The sequence below is a fragment of the Fundulus heteroclitus genome, chromosome 12 (genome assembly GCF_011125445.2).
Source record: "Fundulus heteroclitus isolate FHET01 chromosome 12, MU-UCD_Fhet_4.1, whole genome shotgun sequence".
NCBI classification, from domain to species: Eukaryota; Metazoa; Chordata; class Actinopteri; order Cyprinodontiformes; family Fundulidae; genus Fundulus; species Fundulus heteroclitus.
In genome coordinates, this window is record NC_046372.1 from 12,103,263 (window position 1) to 12,125,078 (window position 21,816).

A 21,816-nucleotide genomic window follows, 5' to 3' on the forward strand; every position below is an offset into this window, starting at 1 on the left:
ATAGATTTTAAAGTAATTTTTGTACTTGTTAAATTATTAACGTCTAATGCTTTCTAACCCCACAGAGAGACGCCAGCCTGGGCAGCCAGACAGACTGAATTACACTGAGCATAAATCAGTCTGGTAGGGCTCCGATCCCTCCGGCCCAAAACTGACAGGACCAATCACAGCGCAGGAGGCGGGACTTTACAATGCGTCAAACTAAATGGCAGAATTACCCATAATGCAGCAGCGCTTTTAGTACATCAGGTCTCCTCAGACTTTTCTTAGACAAATGCGGCAAAACAAAAATGTTTACTGGAGAGTTTGATCGATGGCATGACATGTTCCACATACTGGTTCCACTGCTGGTGGTTCCTATAGAGTCTCTAAAAGTAGAATGGGAGGCAGATCCTTTAGCTATCAGGCTCCTCTCCTGTGGAACCAACTCCCAGTTTTGGTCCGTGAGGCAGACACCCTGTCTATTTTTAAGACTAATCTTAAAACTTTCCTTTTTGACAAAGCATATAGTTGGAGTAGCTCATGTTACCCTGAGCTACCTCTATAGGTATGCTGTTGTAGGCTTAGGCTAATGGAGGACATCAGGGTCTATTTTCCTCACTCTACTGATTTCTCCTGTTCTAAAGTTTTGCATTGCTTGTCATCATTTCAGCTTTTAACTTTCTGTTCTCTCTCTTTTATCTTCATAGTAGGTACACCTGGTCTGGCGTTCTGTTAGTTGTGACATCATCCAGGGAAGACAAATCATCCGCTTTTACCATCTAATGTACGTAGAACAGATTACTGGATCAATGTGTGCTTCTGTGCTTGTTTGTCTCTCTTGTTGTGTCTCTGCTCTGTCTTCTCTAACCCCCAGTCAGTCGAGGCAGAGGACCGTTCATACTGAGCCTGGTTCTGCTGGAGGTTTTTCCGTCCCGTTAAAGGGGAGTTTTTCTTTCCACTGTCGCTTCATGCTTGCTCAGTATGAAGGATTGCTGCAAAGCCATCGACAATGCAGACGACTCTCCCTGTGGCTCTACGCTTCTTCAGGAGGAGTGAATGCTGCTTGCCAGGACTTTGAAGCAATCAACTGGGTTTCCTTATGTAGGAAATTGTTGACCAATCTGCATAATCTGATTGAATTTGACTTTGTAAAGTGCCTTGAGATGACATGTTTCATGAATTGGTGCTATATAAATAAAATTGAATTGAATACGACAAATTGAAAAAACAGAGCGCATGGCTTGGAGTTTTTTGCGTGACATCAGTAGTTATCCGACTGGTTCTAACCTGTTGATGCTGACCTTGTTAGTCCAGCCTTTGAAATCAGGCTCTACCAGCTCCTTACCAGACTGACACACCGCTGGACACAACGTTTTTTGTTTTTTTTTTGTTTGTTTGTTTGTTTTGTTTTTTAGACACCAAACATCTTATTTTATGCATAAATTCTTTCTACATTCCTTAACTTTAATTTTTTATGGGCTGGCCCCCGGCGTTTCAAAATCCTAACACCGGCCCTGCTCCAGCACTCCACGTTTCGAGACTCCATTAAATAACAATGATCGACCGTCGTGCGCGTGCTCGTCTCTCCCATTGTCTCCGTGTTTTCATTCATCTCCGCGCGAACAAAGACTCGTAAATCCCGCTCTCTGATTGGTTCCTGACACGACGCTCCTGTGCCACAAGCCCAGCCATAACAGATGGACCTCTCTTCTCCTCCTCCTCCTCCTCCTCCTCCTACTCCTTCATCCTCCTCCTTCTCTCACGAGCTCCTGGATGCTTGGCCGCACGCGCAACGCGAATTGTTTCCAACGGCAGGAGAACGAGACTAAGTTGCAGTTAGCCGTTAAGGCGACGGTTAAGTTGCAGTTAGCCGTTAAGGCGACGGTTGGTCCGCCAGCGAGGAGGAGAGAAGAACCGAGAAGGAGCGCGGTAGATGAGCCGAGATAGAGTCTCCTAAAGTCGGCGAGACACCCAACACAGGTCGGTGAGGCTAAAGTCTGCGTGTCGGGAAGGTTTCTTTAAAGAAATGTTGCGATACGGACCGAGTGCTTAAATTTGCCCTCTTACTAAAAATGATTGACGTTGTTTCGCGGCGGATAGTGAGAGCTGCCCCAGAAACGCCTTAACGACACAAATGTACTCCAAAAGCCAGAAATATTATCCGGTTGTTTCGTGTTTTATTCACATTCAGCGAGCAGCCACAAACCACAGCACTTTGTTTGATGCCCCGAACGGAAAACGAGAGAAAAATGCAGCTCATATCAGACATTTTCACTACCAGGGAGCCCACATAGCTATATATATATTAATAAAACAGGTTACATAACAAGCAAGGGATGGTTAAAATTCCTCTCAGCACACATGGCCAGCTACAGAGGCAGTTCATCTAAAGTGGAGGCTGTTTTTTATTTTTTTCAAAGCTACCCAGGCCATTTAGGCTACCTTTCATGGTATCAATAATAAAAATTAAGTTATTTCTTTGCAAGGTAAATATTTAAAAAAACATATGATGTAATGGTTTATAAGCTACAAAAGATAAGAGGGTTTTTTTGCTTCATCCGAACTTGTCTTAATCAAGAAGCGCAGTGGAGAACATTTCAAATTCTCCCTCAACAAACAGGACCGGTGAATGGTGGACAACACAAGTCCAGTTTGTGGGATCTGAGAAAGACATCTGACCCTAACCATGCTCCAGTTCAGTGCTGCCATTACCCTTTTATTTTCTCCCACCTAAGTCGCGTTTCCATCAGACGTTTATTAATGCGCATTTTGAAGTATTGCATTAGAAAGGGGTTGATGAAATGGCAAAATTTGAATTAGCTCACTAAATTTCTCAAAAAAAGTTTTTACGATCGCTTGAGGTGGGTTTTTGACTTTTTCCAAGAACAGTAAATGCGCTAAGGAGGAGATGGAAACACATTTGTCGAATCAGTTCAGAAGTAGCGAACATTTACCTCACATGGCTTATCGGCTCTTTCTGTTGCCAACTATCTTAGATATTCCCATAACACTCAAAAACAGGCCCCGGAAGCAACATAAGGTACGTGTGCACTGACGAACAGACGCAAGCATTTCTAAGTCTCACCCATAAAAAAATTAAAAATCGTCTCTTTCGTTAAAGCCTCGCTTCCTTTACTGATCTGTGGTCTGTGCTAGTTAGCAACATCTACTTTCTGTTTATTACAGCCGACGTCAACGCATGACGACGTTACGCTGTGCGTCTCCTGGTTAATTTGCTACAAACAAGTAAATGGAAAGACATCTGATGCCGTCGGCATTTTCTTTTTTTCCGATATTTTAAAAGTTCGCTCAAAATTTGCATGAAAATTTGATGGAAAAACAGCTATAGAAAGTATTCCTGGATCACAGAGCCTCTGTGCTCTTTCTGTGTCTCTGCTCTGTCTTCTCTAATCCCCAGTCGGTCGTGACAGATGGTTGTTCACACTGACCCTGGTTCTGCTGGAGGATTCTTCCTGTTAAAGGGGAGTTTTCCTCTCCACTGTCGCTACATGCATGCTCGGCATTAGAGATTGCTACATCAACAGCACAATACTGGCGACCGTCCACTGTGGCTCTACGCTCTTTAGGGAGAAGTGAATTCTGCAAGTCAATGACTCGATGCAGTCTGCTGGGTTTAGATGGAAAATGTTTTAACTAATCTGTCTGTATGATTTGATAGAATTGACTTTGTAAAGTGCCTTAAGATGACGTGTGTTGTATATTGGCGCTATATGAATAAATTGTACTGAATTCAGTAGGATTAGCTAGATGATAAGCTTAGACCATGCTCGGCAGCATTTTCAACTGCTAAATTCTGTAGCGACAACTTAAAGGTGCATGGTGAAAGTTTTGCCGTTTAACAGTCGATGCTGCTGGCTGCTGGAAAATGGCGCCACAGCATGACGCTGCCACCACCATGTTTCACTGTGGGGATGGTGTTCTTGGGGTGATGGGATGCGCTGGGTTTGCCCCAGACATTGTGTTTTCCTTGGTGGCCAAAAAGTTCAATTTTAGTCTAATCTGGCTAGATCACCTTCCTGTATACTTTTGGGGGAGCCGCCCACGTGCCTTCCAGCACGGTATGTGAGTTTTGGGGGTGACCCTCTCTTGGCAGGTTTGGTGTGGAATTTGAATATTTTTTAGAACCCCACCCTGACTTGTACCTTTCAATAACCTAGTCCCTGACTTGTTTGGAGAACTCCCTGGTCTTCATGGTGTGATGCCTCTTGGTTGGTGGTGCTGCAGCCTCTGGGGCCTTTCAGGAAAGGTGTGTTTATACTGACAGATGATGTGACACTTAGCTTGCACACAAGTGGACTTCATTTCGCTAAATATGTGACTTTTGAAGGTTTTTAGGGGATTCATTGTTTGTTTTTTAGTTAATATGCTATTGAAACAAAAGAAGCAGATAGTAATAAATACAACATTGTTATCCATTTGCACTCCATAATTAATGTAAAGATTTTGTTTGCTTTTGGAGTTAATTTTTACTCAGATATTGAAATTTGAAATCTGAAAAATATACAGAAAATTCAGCGTTTTCACCAATCCCAACCTCCAAATCCACTAATCTAAATCGATAGCTTAGTGTTAGCTGCAGTTATCCCCTCTGATGATTTGTATGTCATTATAGTGCTTACCAAAAGCAAGCACACATCATAGACCTTTTCAAATTTTGTCACAGTACAACTAAAGATTTCAAGTTATCTGAATTGGGTTTCACACGATAGACCAGTAGGACACACCACATAACTGCAAAGTGGAAGCAAGATTATGTTAGATTTGAATTTGTTTTTACAAATATGAATAAAAAAAAGCGCTGGGCATTTGTCTCCTGCTTCTTTACTCTTAATGCCCTTAAATAAAACCCAGTGTAAACAGTTTCGGTAAGATTTCACATAAATAAAATGTGGGAAAGGCACTGTACATGTTTCATTTGAACAACCTCCTGTAGCGAACTTGTTTCTACTGGGTTTGAAAGTGCAAAGTGTACACACAGACATTATTAATCTTGTCCCTAAGTTACTCCCACTGGTTTTTGAGCTCTGAGCTGGAAGGAAGTTTGGTCTGATGTCCTTTCCAGAGCCAAGGTCTTCCTTCAGAGAAATGTAGCATCGCAAGCCAGCAGTGTTGTAGTCAAGTCACTATGCCTCGAGTCCGAGTCCAGGTTCGAGTCACCAGTGTTCAAGTCCGAGTCAAGTCCAAGTCATTAAAAAAAAAATCCGAGTCGAGTCCGAGTCGAGTCCACTACTCATCCGAGTCAAGTCCGAGTCGAGTCACTATTGACGTGTGATGTATGACATGAAGCAGTAACATTCCATTGCACTAATAACTCTTTCGCTGTAGTTACCCTTGGTTTTACTCGGTAAAACTACTGCTTTTTCCAAGTCTAAGACATCTCCTAACCATGTTTTTTAAACATTGTTGTTATGGAACGCGCAACAGCGACTCGAGGTACGCTGATAGGCCGCATATGAAGGATGTTAAAGCCGCAAGCGGCGTCGATCGGATCCTCGCAGCCAAGCGCACTCCGGCCTATTGGCCACTGCCGCGGTGCCGGCCGGCCGGCGGGGTTCGCGCACCGCCGACCGCCCGCCACCGCAGATGCTGTTACGCATTTTCCTCGCTCGTCCACCGGGCGATTGCCACAAACGCGTTCGGCAGTGTTCCCCCATTACTCACAACAAATCTGGTGTAGATCGGTCGATGCAGCGAGGAGATACAGCCGTTGGATAATGATAATGCATTTGGCCACCGGACCGGACTAAATTGTTCGGCGGGCCGGAAAATTTATACCGATTCCTGGACGGTGACTACAAACAGAAAAAAAAAACGGCCGATGACGGCATGAACACCAAGCAGGAGAAAAACAACGACTTACCTTCCTATCAACTCGGCCCGTCTTTCCGAGCCCTCGACACTCAATCCATCATTTGAGCTGAACGTTGGTATGTTGTTCCACAGTTCTACCAGTAAAATGGGCGCCTGGACATCCTCTTGTGAAAGTTTAACAGCGGAAAAGTCGATCATATCCTTGTATCTGTTGCACGTGTAATGGCTTGTTGCTACGTGCGCTCTCACACTGTTTGCCCAACCTTAGCGGCAAGGGGCGTTGCTCATGAGATGGTGATGTCACGTGCGCGGTACGACATTTAGATATTAAAATCATACACCAAATAATATTCTAATGACACATTAAAATTATAGCCTAATGATATAAAAAAAGTTGACTCTTTTTCTCAATTTCCGAGTCAGAATGATCTGAATGTAGGAGTCCGAGTCCAAGTTCGAGTCATCAGTGCTCAAGTCCAAGTCAAGTCACGAGTCTCTAAATTTAGCTAATGACTCGGACTCGAGTTCGAGTCTCGGACTCGAGTACTACAACACTGCAAGCCAGCAGCACTAGCTCACTCCTGTCCTCTTCAGTTCAGACGAAGATCTTCAAACAACCACTGCTTTTCTCTTGTGAAATCAAAGGTCAACGTGCTTGAATAACTCATGCTTTTGACTGGCTGTGCATTTTAGCTCCACTGACACGGCTTCCTTTATTCCCGTTTACCTTGCATGTAATTTATACCAGCATTTCTTTTCAGTAGAAAACACGAACATTAATAAATAAACAAACAAAAGAAGAAATCAGAATGAAATATTCTCCAGTAAAAGATTATTTCACGTTCTTGGTGAACAGCGCTCTTTGCTTTGGGTTGAAAAGCATGTCCTCACATATCAACAATAAGTAACAAACTTTTTTGTTGGCTTAATATTCTGGCTCTTCCCCTGGCTACTCATTTCATTTCATCATAGTTCAGTATGCACTTTACCAGTTCAAAATCAAGCAAATTTGAAAAACAAATACACAAAAATAGAAAAGTTTTATGACCTGCCCCCGTATTTTACAAATATAACTGTATAAACGCACATTCAAATACATTTACAGAAAATCAAAAAACCTTGAAAAGGAGCCACTGTCTGCAACATTTTTCCATTAGTTCATAGTATCTCATTATTTTGATTCTGATTAATTACTACTTTAAACAAAAGTGGTATTCTGGTGTGTTTCTGCTATGTTGTGAACAGAGGGAAAGAAACAGTTCGCAGTAACAAACCACGTACGTGTTTTCAGAGTGCATGTTTTGACTGAAAACCGAGAAAATGGAAAAAAGGGACCAAAGAATTGACTTGTAGACCGTCTGAAAGCCATTCTTGGATAAGAACTCATTCCTTGCAAGGAACAGGAGTGATAAACACTGTTTCTGGGCCAGAGCCCTAGTTGGGTTTTTGTGTGGTGTTGCTATGACAGTGATGACAATAGTGAGACAGAGCAGCAGTCATGTGGAAGCTGAAAGACAGCGGAGATCCTGTTGGTGGGTCTGGGAGAGAAACAGGAGGAGGTTTGAAGCCATTCAGAGCCTCTGTCAGCCAAGGACGTTGACTGAGGAGGTTTAATGGCAACGGGGTGAGAGGGCAGACAACAAGGGGCGCCATGTGTGTCGACGAAAGAGAGAATATGGGGAGAAAAGTAAGGTTGTTCTGGTGATTTTTTTTTTTGTTTGTTTATAGATGATGTTTGACAGAAAGCTAAATGCTGCATGGTTGGGAGAAATTTCTTGGAAAGAAAACAGGACTCTTCATCAAGTGAGTTTTATGGTTCCAAACAACAGAGTAGATGAAGACAACGGGGCGTTAAGAGCAGAAGATGGAGACTGAGGATTGGCTGACATCATAATGAGACTCGGGGGGATTCAGCAGCTCAATAAATTCTACATTTGGACTGTTTTCCAGCACATTGAAGAGCGCTGCAGTCTGAAGCAGGACTGGGTCAGACGTGGGTCAGTCGTGCTAATCTTGGCTCCGCTGCAGCTGATGTCTCGATAGGACCCGTTTCACAGAGACATGAGGGGCTGCTTATAAAAGATGTGCATGGTTTAGTGAAACCCCGTTAGAAATATACAGTTAAACCAGATCTTTGCATACATAGAACACTTTTTTGTGTCTGTCCAACATAGCAGATCAAATTTTTCCTGTTTTCGGTCACAGGAAGGGAATTATGGGACGCCACAGGTCTGGTTCATCCTCACAACATCTAGATGGCAGAAGATGCCATACTCTTCTGTTCAAACCATTACAGCCAAAAATAGAACAGTAACAAACGGCACGGGAATGAACAAGCGTCTTATCGGTTATTCAGAGACGAGGAAGCTGCAATAACAGCAACAATGAAAGCCAGATGAACGTTTACAGATGCATTCAGGACCGAAGATGACAAATATTTTAGTTGTCTGATGAAACTGAAGTCAGAGTATTGCACCCTAATGCCGTTCGCTACACCCTGATGACTTCCAAGCACTTTTCTCAGTTAGGAAGTACGGGGGTGGCAGCGTCATGTTGTGTGGGTGTTTGCAGGAGGGACTCTGATGCTCTTCATAAAAATAAGCTTGGCCTCGGATGACTTACAAATACACCATGACCCTAAGCATACTACAGAATAGTTTGCAGAGGTTTAAGGACAACAAAGTTAATATTTTGGAGGATGTATAGCAAAGCCATCTTTTCAGGCCGCCTTGAAGACTTGTTGGCAGAGATGAAAAGAGCTGTGTGAGCAAGATGGCGCGCTAACCTGACCCAGTTATACCGGTTCTGTTAGGAGGAATGGGCCAAAACTCCAGGAAAAGGTTTCTGTGAATCCTCCCGAAGAATATCCAGTTTGATAGAAGTCATACAGTTTAAAGTCCCGGCCGAACCTTAGGATTTTATAAAAGTTTAAAAAACATTTCTGATTATTCTAGCATTTAGTAAATCACTTTGGTAATCCCAACTAGTCTGAAATAATAAATGTTTATTCAGATTACATAGCTTTACAGTGGTACCAGTGTGTTCTTTCTAATTCTAATTAAATGGCTGTTGCTTAACGAGCTTTGATGCTATATTTTGAGTCCAGGCTTGTTAAAACAACAACATTTTATTCCTCTAAGTTCCTCTGAGACTCCATCAAAAGTAATTTGCTTGTTTAGGCTATGGTCTTGCGATATTTTAGGACCTTTAGGATTTTTACACTTAATGTGAGAGACCTGTTATAAAAAAAATAAAAAGATAGTGCTTAGCAAAAGCAAGCACACCTCCATAGACCTTTTCGCATTTTGTCACAGGACAACTAAAGATTTCAAGTTATCTGAATGGGGTTTCACACGATAGACCACCAGGACAAAGCCCATAACTGCAAAGTAGAATCAAGATCATGTGGGATTTGAATTTGTTTTTACAAATATGAATAAAAAAGGCACTGGGCATTTGTCTCCTGCTTCTTTACTCTTATGCCCTTACATAAATTTGAAGCTTAATGTAAGAGACCTGCTGTAAAAAACAGAAAATCCCAATCCATACTTGGTGCTTGGTAATTAATTATCTCTGACTGCAGTGCTACATTTATAACCAAAAACCCGCAGCACAGACAGTTAAACTCAGTTAAGTTTATTTATACAGCTCCAATTCCCAACACGTCGTCTCAAGGCACTTTACAAAGTCAATATCCAGACAGACTATAATGTTTTCTATCTAAGGAAACCCAGCAGATTGCATCCAGTCGTTGACTTGCAGCATTCACTCCTCCTGGAGGAGCGTGTAGCCGCAGAGGACAGTCGCTGGCATTGTGTCGTAGACTTTGCAGCAATCCCTCATACCGAGCATGCATGTAGCGACAGTGGAGAGGAAAACTCCCCTTTAACAGGAGGGAAACCTCCAGCAGAACCAGACTCATTATAATCGATGTAATTTTATATAAAATGTTTTATTTTTGACAATCAGAAAGTAATTTCTGATCCTCTTTAGACATGCAAGGAAAGCCGCCTTAGAGGCAGCTGTAAAGGTCAAATGCCCGATTAGCTGGAGGTAAGCTGGAGGTGGAGTGGTTTTGTTGCTGGATGGTAGTTTAGTTGACCCACAACTGTCCCAGCTTTGTTTTGGTTTGGCAGCGGGTCACCTGTCAGTCTCAGACCGCCGGCATCGCCCATTCATAAGTGTTGGAGCGAAGCCGCCTCCAAACACAACGTGCGACACATGATATCAGAGGCTGCTGGCCGCCCATGTGTCGGTCAGCGGTGAGCTTTTGGGTGCTTCAGGGCCCTGATGTGGCTGCTGAAATATTGATGGACCTTGGCGTGGGAGCTGACTAATTGCTGTTTAATATTTCATTTATCCACCTTTCTGCCATAGATGAGCAGCCTCAGGTTGTTTATCATCACTGTATTTAAATCTTGCTGGTCAGGTTCTGTTTACACCGAACTGTCGGGGTACGCGTCGGATCCCTAACACTGGAGTTAAAAAGTCCTGGATCAGAGAGTTTGGCCGTGGGTTTTTGCGCCACCCTTTCTAGAGCGTGGTAGTCGATGCGCGCTGTTTGAATTGAGGAAGCTTTGGGCTGTATGAGGGGTAGTGTCAGTTTCCTGTGTGACTGACTGAGCAAAGGAGGAAGCGATCTGACGGAAGGGGAGCACTTCCTTTAAACACCCCCCACTATTCCCCGTCTGTTCGGTGTCACGCAGAATAAAAAGAGACCCTCGTGGGCCGCGTAGGAGCCGGCAAACCCGCGGTACCTGTGTTCAGACACAGATTGGACCTATCTGAACCTGTGCCCGCCGTCTACTCAGCCAGCTTCCTGGTGACTCAACTAAAATCTGCTCTCCTCTGTGTGGTAAGATCACCCAAAGCTGTACAACGCGTATTCCTGTCGTTTATACTTATATTATTAAGTCATCCGCGTTTTATGCTTCAACTTTCTACAATTTCTAGATTTGTTCCTTTTGCTTCCTGAAAGACAAATAACCGCTGTCAGCATTTTGAGATGTGTAGCAAAGATGTCCTCTATTTCATTCCTGGCACTTCAGTCTCTGCGTGTTTCTGCCAGCAGCAGCAGAAGGCTGACAGATGAATGTTTTAGGCAGCTGAAATAATCGGGAGCGGCAGGTGGCCCATGTGTCCTGCACCTGTCCGTCTGCTTCCTGAGGCTCCGCTCCTGCCAGATCTCACACAGATCCCACACTGAGCGCGCTCGGCAGGGCGGCACCGTGCCACGTTAAACAGCTGCAGGAGTGAGTTCCATTAAAGAGGAAGACACAGCTGCTCTTCTCCTCCGTGACGCGCCGAATGTTTTTGCTTTCGCGAAAGGGACTCCGTGGTGTTTTATCATCCAGGATCTTGAGAAGAACGGTCAACAGGAACGGAGATACGATCTTCTGTTATTTTTGACCGTCTGGAGCTTTGGCCTCCTTCATCCTCCTTTTCCTGCAGCCGCTCTCCTCCTCCCCAGACTGTCCTCTGTGTGCCTCCGACTTTGTCATGAGGAGTCATGAGACTGAATCAGACAGATGAGCTTTTGACTCTGTTTGCTTCTTTGTTCCCCAGCTCCTCTCATGCTATCCGAGCATGGATGGCTCACAGGACGGGGTTCAGATCGGAGAGAACAAGTTCATCAGCAAGTAAGCTCTCATTTCATCCCTCTCTCACCTAACCCCCACGCGTGTGTGTGAAAAAATAACAACTTGTGTTCGCTCACTATCGGTCCAGTCTCCTTCTCTGGAAACTGTGTGTTTGCATCACTGGCTTCACATGAGATGGTTTATGAGGATTTAGGGTAAAGCGTACAGGACCTCTATGTTCTGATATATGTAGTCATCAGATGTGATCGGTTTTAATAAACTGGTCTCTTAGTTCATCCATAACCATGATGCACATGTAAAATATTCACATTTAGAACTAATATTTTATTTTAAGGATAGTTTTAGGGTTATAGTGTTAGAAATGGTGTCTGTTTGGCTCCAGTCGGTGTTTTACCAAACCTAAAACCTGTAAAATCAGAAGACTTCCCTGTCTTTATACATTCTTCAGCCTCTTTTCTCTAAGAGCCCAGCGCTCAGTCTCCTCTAACATTTCAAAAGGTTTGAGTTTACCGAGACAGTGACCTTAAATTAGTGCTCTCTACATGCCCTCTCCTCTTGGTCTGCTCTTAAGCTCTCTCAGCTCATCTAAAAGTTTTTCCACATGATTTAGGTCTCAAAACTATGGTGGCCATGACAAGAGGATTTTTTCATGTCCGATTATATCTCCCTGTTTTGATGTGACTTTATGTCTTGGATCATAATCCTGCTGAGAGACTCATTCTAATACTTCAGATTAGTATTTAAAATGTTCTGCTATTTCAAAGGGTTCATGTCTCTATGCTCTCTAACTAAGTTCTCCAGGTCTTGTGAAGACACACAGGCCCACAGCATGATAGATCCTTCACCCTCCTTAACAGTGGACATAAGATTTATTTTTTGTCATTTATTCCAAAAGGATAAATACCTAAAATCATCTGATCTATTGGCAAAAACGCAAGATTTTAGTCTCAATTGACTAATTCACACATTTCTAGTTAGAACCCCTGAATAGAAATCTCCACATGTTTACATTTGTGAAGGTAGGAGAGAATTTGGCATGTAGACAGTGTCTGGTGATTATAATGGAGATTTTTTTTATCTCCCTTTACTGACCTGCTCTCTGTGTTTGGTGGCACGTTAAATGAGGGTCCTTCTCCTTCTTTGTGGCTTAAACTAATAAACCTCTGAGTCCGCAGTGCCCAGAAAGAGTGTTTAAAATGTGGCACCTGTATCTAAACAAGAAAACCTCTGAAGTCCAGTACCGATTAAGTTTCATTTTTGGCTTAAAGTGTTTGTTACATAAACACAATTACATTAAACACAGCGTCAGTTTCCTATTTTTTACAGGTTTTGTCACACGTTAATGCAGCTGAGAGAAAGAACTCAGCTTTGCTTCTTTTTTTTTTCATAGCTGTGAGATCATAAACTGTACGAGCTGCAGTGCATTCACAAGCTGGTTTATTTATAAAGTTGGACCCAGAAGGCCAACAGGAGGGAAGCAGATATACAGAGCTGTACTAAAAGCCTAGCAGCTCTAAAAAAGTTTTATATCTTCATGTAATTCTGTTTCATAATCTCAAAAAATGAACCCAATAAGCCTTTGATTATATTATGGTTGCACAGCAAATCTGTTCGAGTACATCTGCTGTTTGGATTTTTTTTAATGGCTCGAGCTAAAATAGACGTCTGTTTATGAACAACGTTTCCTTCTCCGTGATTCTGTATTTTCTGTCTTCAGGGCAACAGTCCTCTCACATCTTAAAACATACAACCTTTATTATGAGGGACAGAATCTCCAGCTGCGGCACAGAGAGGTGAGTGATTACAGCCGTCTCTTACTTTACTTTTAAATTTAACTTTAAACAGAACATTCCCAATATCCATACTCCTCTTTCCTCGTGACCTTTTCACGTTTGATCGTAGTCTTTTTAAATGTAACGCACCCTTCTCATTACGCCGCCCGCCCCAGAGGCGTAATAACTGTCCGTCGGGTGACATTGATTAATGCCTGTGTCTCCAAACAGGAGGAAGAGGAGCTGATCATTGAAGGCTTGCTAAATATCTTTTGGGGCCTGCGGCGACCAATCAGACTTCAGATGCAGGATGACCACGAGCGAATTCGACCACCGCCGTCATCCACATCCTGGCACTCAGGCTGCAACCTGGACAGTCAAGGGCAAGTGAAAGCAGACGGATCCAGTTACACTTCAGTGACCGGAAATGGTGATGAGGGCCTGTAGGGATGATTATGAGTTAACGACAGGGTTGATATGGATCGAGATCTCTTGAGGTAGACGTTAGTAAATCTATAACTAAACAAGGAAACCGTATCTTAACAAGAAAAAGCTTTAAAGACACCCCCCTCTCGGTGAGTTTGGTTTGTCATCAAGCTCTAACAGATCTTTATGTGTCCTAAGATTTGCTGGACACATCAACACCTTTAAATGAAACAGGTGCATCTCATTAAATTAGAATATTATTAAAAAAGGGGAATTTATATATTCTTATAACAGTGATTAGATTGTAATATTAATATTATGTCTAGTATTCGTTACTGTTAATTCTGATGATTACCTCTTACAGCTAATGAAACATAAAATTTGGTTTCCCAGAAAATCTAAATATTTTAATGTAAAAAATAAAATTGTATATTAAAATACATAAAGACTTTTAATGTAAAAATGTCATCCTAATGGAAAGTATGTCTATGTACTGCATAGTTTATTCACTCAATACTTGGGTGGGCCTCGTTTTGCATTAATCGTCATCCTGTGGTTCTGATGAGGCGTAACTAAAGCCCAGATTGCTTTGATAACCACCTTCAGGTCATCTGCAGGATTGGGCCTGGTGTTTTTTTATCTTCCTCTTGTCCACAGCCCATAGAGCCTCTTTGGGGTTTAGATCAGGTTATTTCCTGGCCAAATAAACACAGTGACACCATGGTTATTAAAGCATGAATCAGTTCTTTGAGCAGCATGGGAAGGTACCCAGTCCTGCTGAAGAATGAAGTCAGCATGTCCACAAAGCTTGTCAGAGGAAGGCACGAAGAGCTCTAACACATCCTGCTAGATGGCTGCAGAGATTTTGGACTTGATAAAAAACACACTGGACAAAACTAGCAGATGTTGTGGCTTCATTCCTGACTGTGGAAACTTCCCTCTGGAGCTGAAGCAGCTTGGATGCTGTCCCTCTCCACTGTTCCTCCAGATTCTGGGACTCCAAATTAAATGCAAACCAATTTTGTCTGAAAAGAGAACTTTGGACCCGCAATAGTCCAGTTTGTTTTCTCCTTAGCCCAGGTCAGATTCTTGTGGTGTCTGGTTTAGCTGTGGCGTAACACAAGGAATCCAGCAGTTGTGGCCCAGGTCCAGGATACGTCTGTGTGGAATGGCTCTGGAAGATCAGACTCCAGCTGCATATGCTTCAATACAGCAATCTGCAAACCCCCAGCTTCCTTAGCGATGACATTTGGTGGCTTACCTCCCTGCAGGGTGTCAGTAGCTGTTTGGTGGACAACTCTCAGCTATCAGCTATGATTATTCAGGCCAAAACATAACTTTACTGATCTAAAATCTGTTTTTTCTTTGCTCTTATGTAACAATAAAGTTTTTGGAAAAACGACACTTTATGTTTAATTGGCTTAAAGCCATTGTCCTCAAAATGAAGACGATGAAAGTTTTTAATATATGGCTGTGTGTCATTAATCTAAAGTTTCACTTTTTGAATTGAATGATTCAAATAAATGAACTTCTCAAAGAGTTTTATGTTACAGAGATACAGAAATGACTGTATTTGGGACAGGGCTTTACTTTTAACCTCTCCTAAATAAAGTTTAAATATAGCAGCAATACTGACAACACCATGCTGTTTATATCCTGGTCGCTTATTTTAAAAAGTTATAAAGTGTAAAAACAGTAGTGAGACTGTAAAACTTAACTACATAGCTGCACTTTTAGCGTGTTGTTTGGCAGGAAGTATAATAGGGTTTTGACATTTTTTAGCTCTAGTTTTTTTTATTCATCCCTGACTGGCGTCTGTTCTTTAATAAACTGAGAATGAAAGATTAAGCTTGGTTCAGAAACACAAATGTAAAGTATTTGTGTTTTGCATTTCAATTGCTGTGTTCTAATTCTTTCTTTCTTGTTTTTACATCTGCAGGTCTTCCACTGACACAGACGGGCAACAGACCTTAGAACAGAGCCCCCCCACCTTGGAAGTGACTCCACCTGACAGTAAATATGACGACAACGTGGAGACGGATGAAGGTTGGTGACTCTCGTGTCGTGCAGCACAGCTGGAAGGAGGCTAATAGGGTGTTTTCACTGACGTCACTGGCCAACTTCCGGTCCGCCATATTGGGTGGCACACTTCCTTATCTCTAGTTGTCATACACATATTATCGTATCGCGAATGGATAAGTATGCCAGCACGCTAGAGCGACCAGATAAGGACGTATATCTGAGGAAATGTTCCGTGATCGACCATATGGACCCCTATGCCCTCCACGGTGCCTTGTTTAGCCGTAATCCAGATGATTGGCCAAATGTAGAGCACGGCGACATAGTGCATTACCTGGTGTTCAGTGAAAACCCTCTGCACACTCTTGAGGAAATGAGAGCTTACAAGGATCTAGAGGCTCACAACCAGTTCACATCTGGTTATGTACATCAAGGAAATCGCCATCATACGTGGACGGGTGAGTTTTAATAAGATGGTAAAAATGTAAACAATCCGACGCAAATGTGTTGCACCGCCCGCCGGCGGCGGGCGGTGCGCGAAGGCGCTTGGCTGCAAGGCCGATCGACGCCGCTCGCGGCTTTAATTATTTAAGCAGAACAATGACCAGTGCAAAATTAAGTTGTATTTACCGTATTGGCGCCGGTAGGAGCTGCAGATCATAAAGCCAGCAAACAGTGGGCACACAGTAACTCGTTCAAAGATAAGCTGCGTACAGACGGGTTAGCACATGCTAACCGTTAGCGCTAACAACCACTCGCGCATGTAATGTACTTTTAACTTGCTGCTATGTGTTTCAAACGTTTAGAACACACTCTCATTGACATCGGGATACTGTGGAAAGTTATGTTCGGTCTTACAGCCGCGATCCAAGCGAGCCGACGATCTCTTTATCTCTAACTCGTTCAAAGGTAAGCTGCGCTCAGCCGGGCTCTGGCTCATGCTAACCGTTAGCGCTAACAACCACTCGCGCATGTAATGTACTTTTAACTTGCTGCTATGTGTTTCAAACGTTTAGAACACACTCTCATTGACATCGGGATACTGTGGAAAGTTATGTTCGGTCTTACAGCCGCGATCCAAGCGAGCCGACGATCTCTTTATCTCTGTAACTCGTTCAAAGGTAAGCTGCGTACAGACGGGTTAGCACATGCTAACCGTTAGCGCTAACAACCACTCGCGCATGTAATGTACTTTTAACTTGCTGCTATGTGTTTCAAACGTTTAGAACACACTCTCATTGACATCGGGATACTGTGGAAAGTTATGATCGGTAGTCTTAAAGCCGCGATCCAAGCGAGCCGACGACTCTTTGTTATCGCTAACAGTTGTTCTCCGTGGTTGCGCCTCCAGGCAGGAAAGCGGTGGAAAATTAATCTGTTTCTATGTTTTTCCCATGGCGATCATGTGTTGCGCTGTTACAGCCCACAATACAGCAACGGTTTACCATGGTTGAAATCAAGTTAAGGTGAAATTAATCAAATTAAAACACGGCTGAGAGAGGGAGTACAGTATGCGGTAGTAATAGGCAGTAGAGGCGGCGGAGGCAGTCAACACGACAGCCGTGGAAAGTAATAAGTCATAACGCCCAAGCCCTATTATTAATATATTCTTCTTATATGTTTTAAATACTTAACAGTTAATTACCTGTGACAAAGTGAGCACCGCAGACTCTGGCGTATTCCAGCTTAACACCGTCCAAATCGGACCTGGATATCCATGTCAGCCATAGGTGACGGCGTTGTTCAGACAGCTGTTTTTTTTTTTTCACACTGATTCACTATTACGGCTGGTAGGCGATAGAAAGAGCGTTGATCTCCACCTCCACGGGCCGTGCAACCAACCATTAAACACGTTTTCCCCATTGTTCACTTCCAATACTGCCTAAGGCGTCATACAATGCAGGTCAACGGTGCGAAACGACTGCCACCCAATATGGCGGACGCGCTGAGTAGTCACGTGAGCGTGACGTCAGCTGAAAACACCCTATTGTCAAGCTGATAACAGCTAGCTCCTAGCCTGACATGGTCATACTCAATTCTAGTCAGAATTTGAGTCTGATTCTGCTCCATAGAGCTGTGATTATGGGGCGTGTTTCGAACGAACCAGGAAAAAAAATTCCTCTGCACTCAATTGGATAGACCTACAACCAATAAGAGCAACGGAGTGTGTGACGTATGTTTAGCGACGCATAGTTGTTGTCAACGGAACTCAACTGTTAGCCTAGCATAAGAAGATGAGCGTTAACGATTTTTGCCGGTGTTGCAAAAAGAATGTAAGGATCCAAGGAGTCCTTCAACACACGAACCTGTTGATATCTTCTAGAACAGACCTAATAGCAGAATCTACACACCTCAACTCTCCAGCAGCAGCCATCGTTGTTGTAAACGAATTCAACCCAAGCGCGCTTTGGTTACGTGGTTGATTACGTTACTGTTGATCATCTGTCCATCATCGTATAAAGCCCGCCCTGTCTCTGGAACTGCAGGTTGAAGACCCCTGAAAACTGTGATCCCGTCTCAATATGGCTGAAGCTAAAAGTGAAACACATTAATTTAAAAATTATAATATAAATATAATATAATATAATTTAAAGGTTATAATTTCTATTCCCCTGAAGCTAAAGTTGAACATTGTTGTCTGTTCAGATAAAACATAAGTCCCTGCTTGAAAGTTTAATTAGAAGTGGTGCCAATAACTAGTGTTATACATACATGGATATCACAGTTAAAATGTTGTCATGTTAGATCTGTTAATAAAAACAGAAAACAAACAAGTTTTTTAATAAATTGTTGTTGTTTGCACAGGGCCCAAGAAATAAAACCTCATTTTGAATCTGGGAGATCAGCAAATAAGGATCAGAACATTTGCCTGTTGGTAAAAATTATTGGAAATGCTAAATTTGGCTTTTCTTCTCAAAAACAGTTTTTTTTATTTTTTTATAACGGGTGATTGTTACCACAGTTAACCTGTAAAGCAATTGAATGCATTTCTTAAATTATAATTGTTACTAATAGTTTTCTCTCGAGGAATCAGAATTATGAGATTCTTGTTTAATGATCAGTGAACGTTTTTTTTTTTCTTTACTTAACACTAAAGAATAAGACAAGAAACAGTAATGTGATCATTTATTTACTGTTTAGAGGACAGTGAGACCTCCGCTCAGCTTCTCCGGACAAAAAGCGATGCGGGGGTCTTAAGACGGGGCCAGCGGCGGTCTCCAAGCGACCAGAGAAAGATCCGACGCCATCGATTCTCCATCAATGGACACTTTTACAACCACAAGGTGCTTTTTTTTCTCTGGATCTGCGACAATGGAGGCTAAAACGCTTTTAAATTCTGTATCAAAGTACATCACTGTTTAACGGTTGGTTCTGTTTTGTTGTGTTCAGACAGCGGTGTTTACGCCGGCCTTTGGCTCAGTTACTAATGTCAGGATCAACAGCTGTATGACCACGCCGCAGGTGCTTCGAGTTCTCCTCAACAAGTTTAAAATTGAAAACAGCCCAGAGGATTTTGCGCTCTACCTTGTGCATACAAGTGGAGGTAAGTTTGAGCTGTTTTGGTTTTTCCTTTTTTCTGGTGGGAAATCATAAAATGAGCGCTGTGGCGACTAGTGCGATGCTCAGAGAGCGTTCACGCCCCACAGGTTATTCTGCGTCTCCTTTCTTCCATCTGTGCAGCTGCTGAGTTCAGTCTACAGATTATCTGACTAATTTAATTAAGTCCAGGTGTTTGAACAAGCTTTTTTCTGCAACTTAGTTTAAATCGTTCTGAAGCAGCCAGCTGCAAGCACACACACAGTGTGTCCAGCGGCAGGAGAAAGAGACTGCTGTGTTTCTGGGTTTAATTGCCACCATGGTAACATCTGGCAGCTTCCCTGTGTCTGACGAAGGGTTTGAAAGGACACCAATTTCTCTGGGAAGACTTCATGCTTCCCAGATGATCCAGACAAATAAAATCTGTTTTGTTTTAGTCTAAAAGGGTTCAGGCCCAGAATGGCCGGTTGGTTCATACATTGGAAATAAATCATTTTAAATATTCATTATTGACAATTCATTGAGAAAAGTCTAACATTTGTTTTGAAAGAAAAATGCTCGGCTGTAATTTTGGGGCCTCATTGGAGCGAGCTGGTGAAATGTTACTGTAACATTGCTGAGTAGGCAAGAAAAATACTCTAACGTTTTAGGATCTCTTTTTTATTTACAATCTAGCAAAAATAAAAGTTCTAGATAAACAGGGTGGCCCCCCGCTTTAGGAGGTTGTTGTGTAAAACGAAGAAATGAACAGGGAAACGTAAACATGACATCTGATGAAAGAAATATGAACACGTAAATATAATGTTTTTTATGAAATGTAATTTTTAGGTTCATATACACTTACTGACTATTTTATTATGTTCCCCTTTCTAACCACGCAACATTCACAATCACTTACATCCCATTTCTTCCCTATTCTGATACTCACACTGACCTGAGTGGCTGCCTCGTGGTTAACGAGCAAATGTAGCTAATTAAGTGGCCAGTGAGTGTAAATGCGTTATAGTGACTCATTGATGCGACTTGACACTTTTTGATGTGTTGCTGCTTCAGAGCGTGTGAAGCTGAAGCGGACAGACTTTCCTCTGGTGCTGAGAGTCATGCAGGGTCCGTGTGAGCAGGTCTGCAAGGTTTTCCTCATGGAAGAAGACTTGGGTGAAGAAGTCACATATGATGTAAGTCACAGCAACAACTTTCTGACACGGTCCTCCCAGCTTCAAGTGCAAACCTTACGTTGACATCGGCCTAACGGGGGATCTTGAATATTTGGAGCTTTACCAGTAAAGTTCTCCTTCTTTCCACCAGGTGGCGCAATATATCAAGTTTGAGATGCCTGTCCTCCAGAGTTTCATCACTAAGTTGAAGGAAGAAGAGGACAGAGAGGTGCAGAAACTCAGAAGAAGGTACCATAAATCCTAAATTTGATGTAAACAGTTGCAGAAACTGACGTGATAAAAACACGACTTTTAAACTCCTCCTGTCTCTCCACCTTTAGGTATAATTACCTGCGGTGTATAATTGAGAAGCAGCTTCGTGGTCTTCCAGAAGGAGCAAAGTGTATTTAACCTGATCATGGTGAGGATTCCCTCCAACATAAACTGTTAAAAAAAAAAAAAACCTTTCCACACCATCCCAGCTGTCAGCAACAGAGATCACGGCTCCACAGACAACAAGCTCCTGTCAGTTCCTCCCATTCAGTCCATCTATCTACAAAATGTCAACATAGTGAATGTGAATCTCCTGGTATCAGTTTGTATGATAGTTCACGTCTAGTAACAGTGAATGCTGACCGGTTAAAATTGCCTTTTTGTTTTTCTGCTTCCTTCCTGTATGTAAGCACATAGACTGCACACAGAGGCGATTTTACCTTTTTTTTATTTGTTTATAAGCTTACTGAGCCTAAAATCAGGGGCCGCATGCTCTGTCCTTCCTCCAGATATTACTCTAATCCATTTCAAGCACAACTGTAATGAGACATGATTAGAGTAAAGTGCCTATTTTAACTTTTTCCAAGCACAAAATGCTTACAAATCAAATATTTTAAAAAGGAACAAAAGAGCCAGCCACAATTTTTAAGTACACTGACCAGACTGTAAGCACATGATTTTAAACCTATTCCTCCCTGATCAGCAACTGTGGGAATCTGGAAACTGAATTTATATTTATTGTCCTTGGTTCATTGCAGCTGATGGATCTGAAGGCTCAGATTATGCTGTTGGTGTCTCTGCAGATCAATAAACTGAATGTTAAAACCTTATTTTATGAGCAGATAAAAAAATAACTGCATTTTCTAATTTTGTTAATTTTTCGTCTTTTGTAAGTTTAATGTTTTGTTTGTATGCCATATAAGTATTCACACCCTTTGGGATTTTATGTGATAGAGAACATAAAGATAGAACATAAAGTTGTTAATTGTTTTAAAGTGGAAGGGAAATATTGATCTGAATAAATCTGAATATTATTGTTTGTGTTCGGACGCTCTGAGGCAATATGCTGCAGAATCATGTCTTGCAACAAATCACAGCTATAAGTCATGGGGGGGGGGGGGGGACTATAGACTGAAACTTTGTAGTCCATTCATTGTATTAAATACATCAAGCTCAGTCAGACTGAATGGAGAACGTTGATGAACATCAGTTTTCAAGTCT

The 21,816-nt window shown here is 42.4% G+C and overlaps 1 protein-coding gene across 2 annotated transcripts; it reads left to right on the top strand.

Moving 5' to 3' along the window:
* Nucleotides 1–1,691: 1,691 nt before the first annotated feature.
* rassf2b (Ras association domain family member 2b) lies at nt 1,692–20,769 on the top strand. 2 transcript variants are annotated; one of them, XM_012869976.3, is made up of 10 exons: nt 1,692–1,962; nt 11,380–11,453; nt 13,132–13,207; nt 13,418–13,569; nt 15,552–15,658; nt 18,773–18,915; nt 19,022–19,175; nt 20,222–20,343; nt 20,474–20,571; nt 20,664–20,769. In XM_012869976.3, the coding sequence occupies exons 2-10, from the start codon at nt 11,401–11,403 to the stop codon at nt 20,731–20,733; spliced, it is 975 nt and encodes a 324-aa protein (XP_012725430.2). In that variant the 5' UTR covers nt 1,692–1,962; nt 11,380–11,400; the 3' UTR covers nt 20,734–20,769. The 2 variants fall into 2 exon arrangements, with proteins under 2 accessions (XP_012725430.2, XP_012725431.2); XM_012869977.3 differs by lacking the exon at nt 1,692–1,962 and adding an exon at nt 9,913–10,669.
* Nucleotides 20,770–21,816: the final 1,047 nt, after the last annotated feature.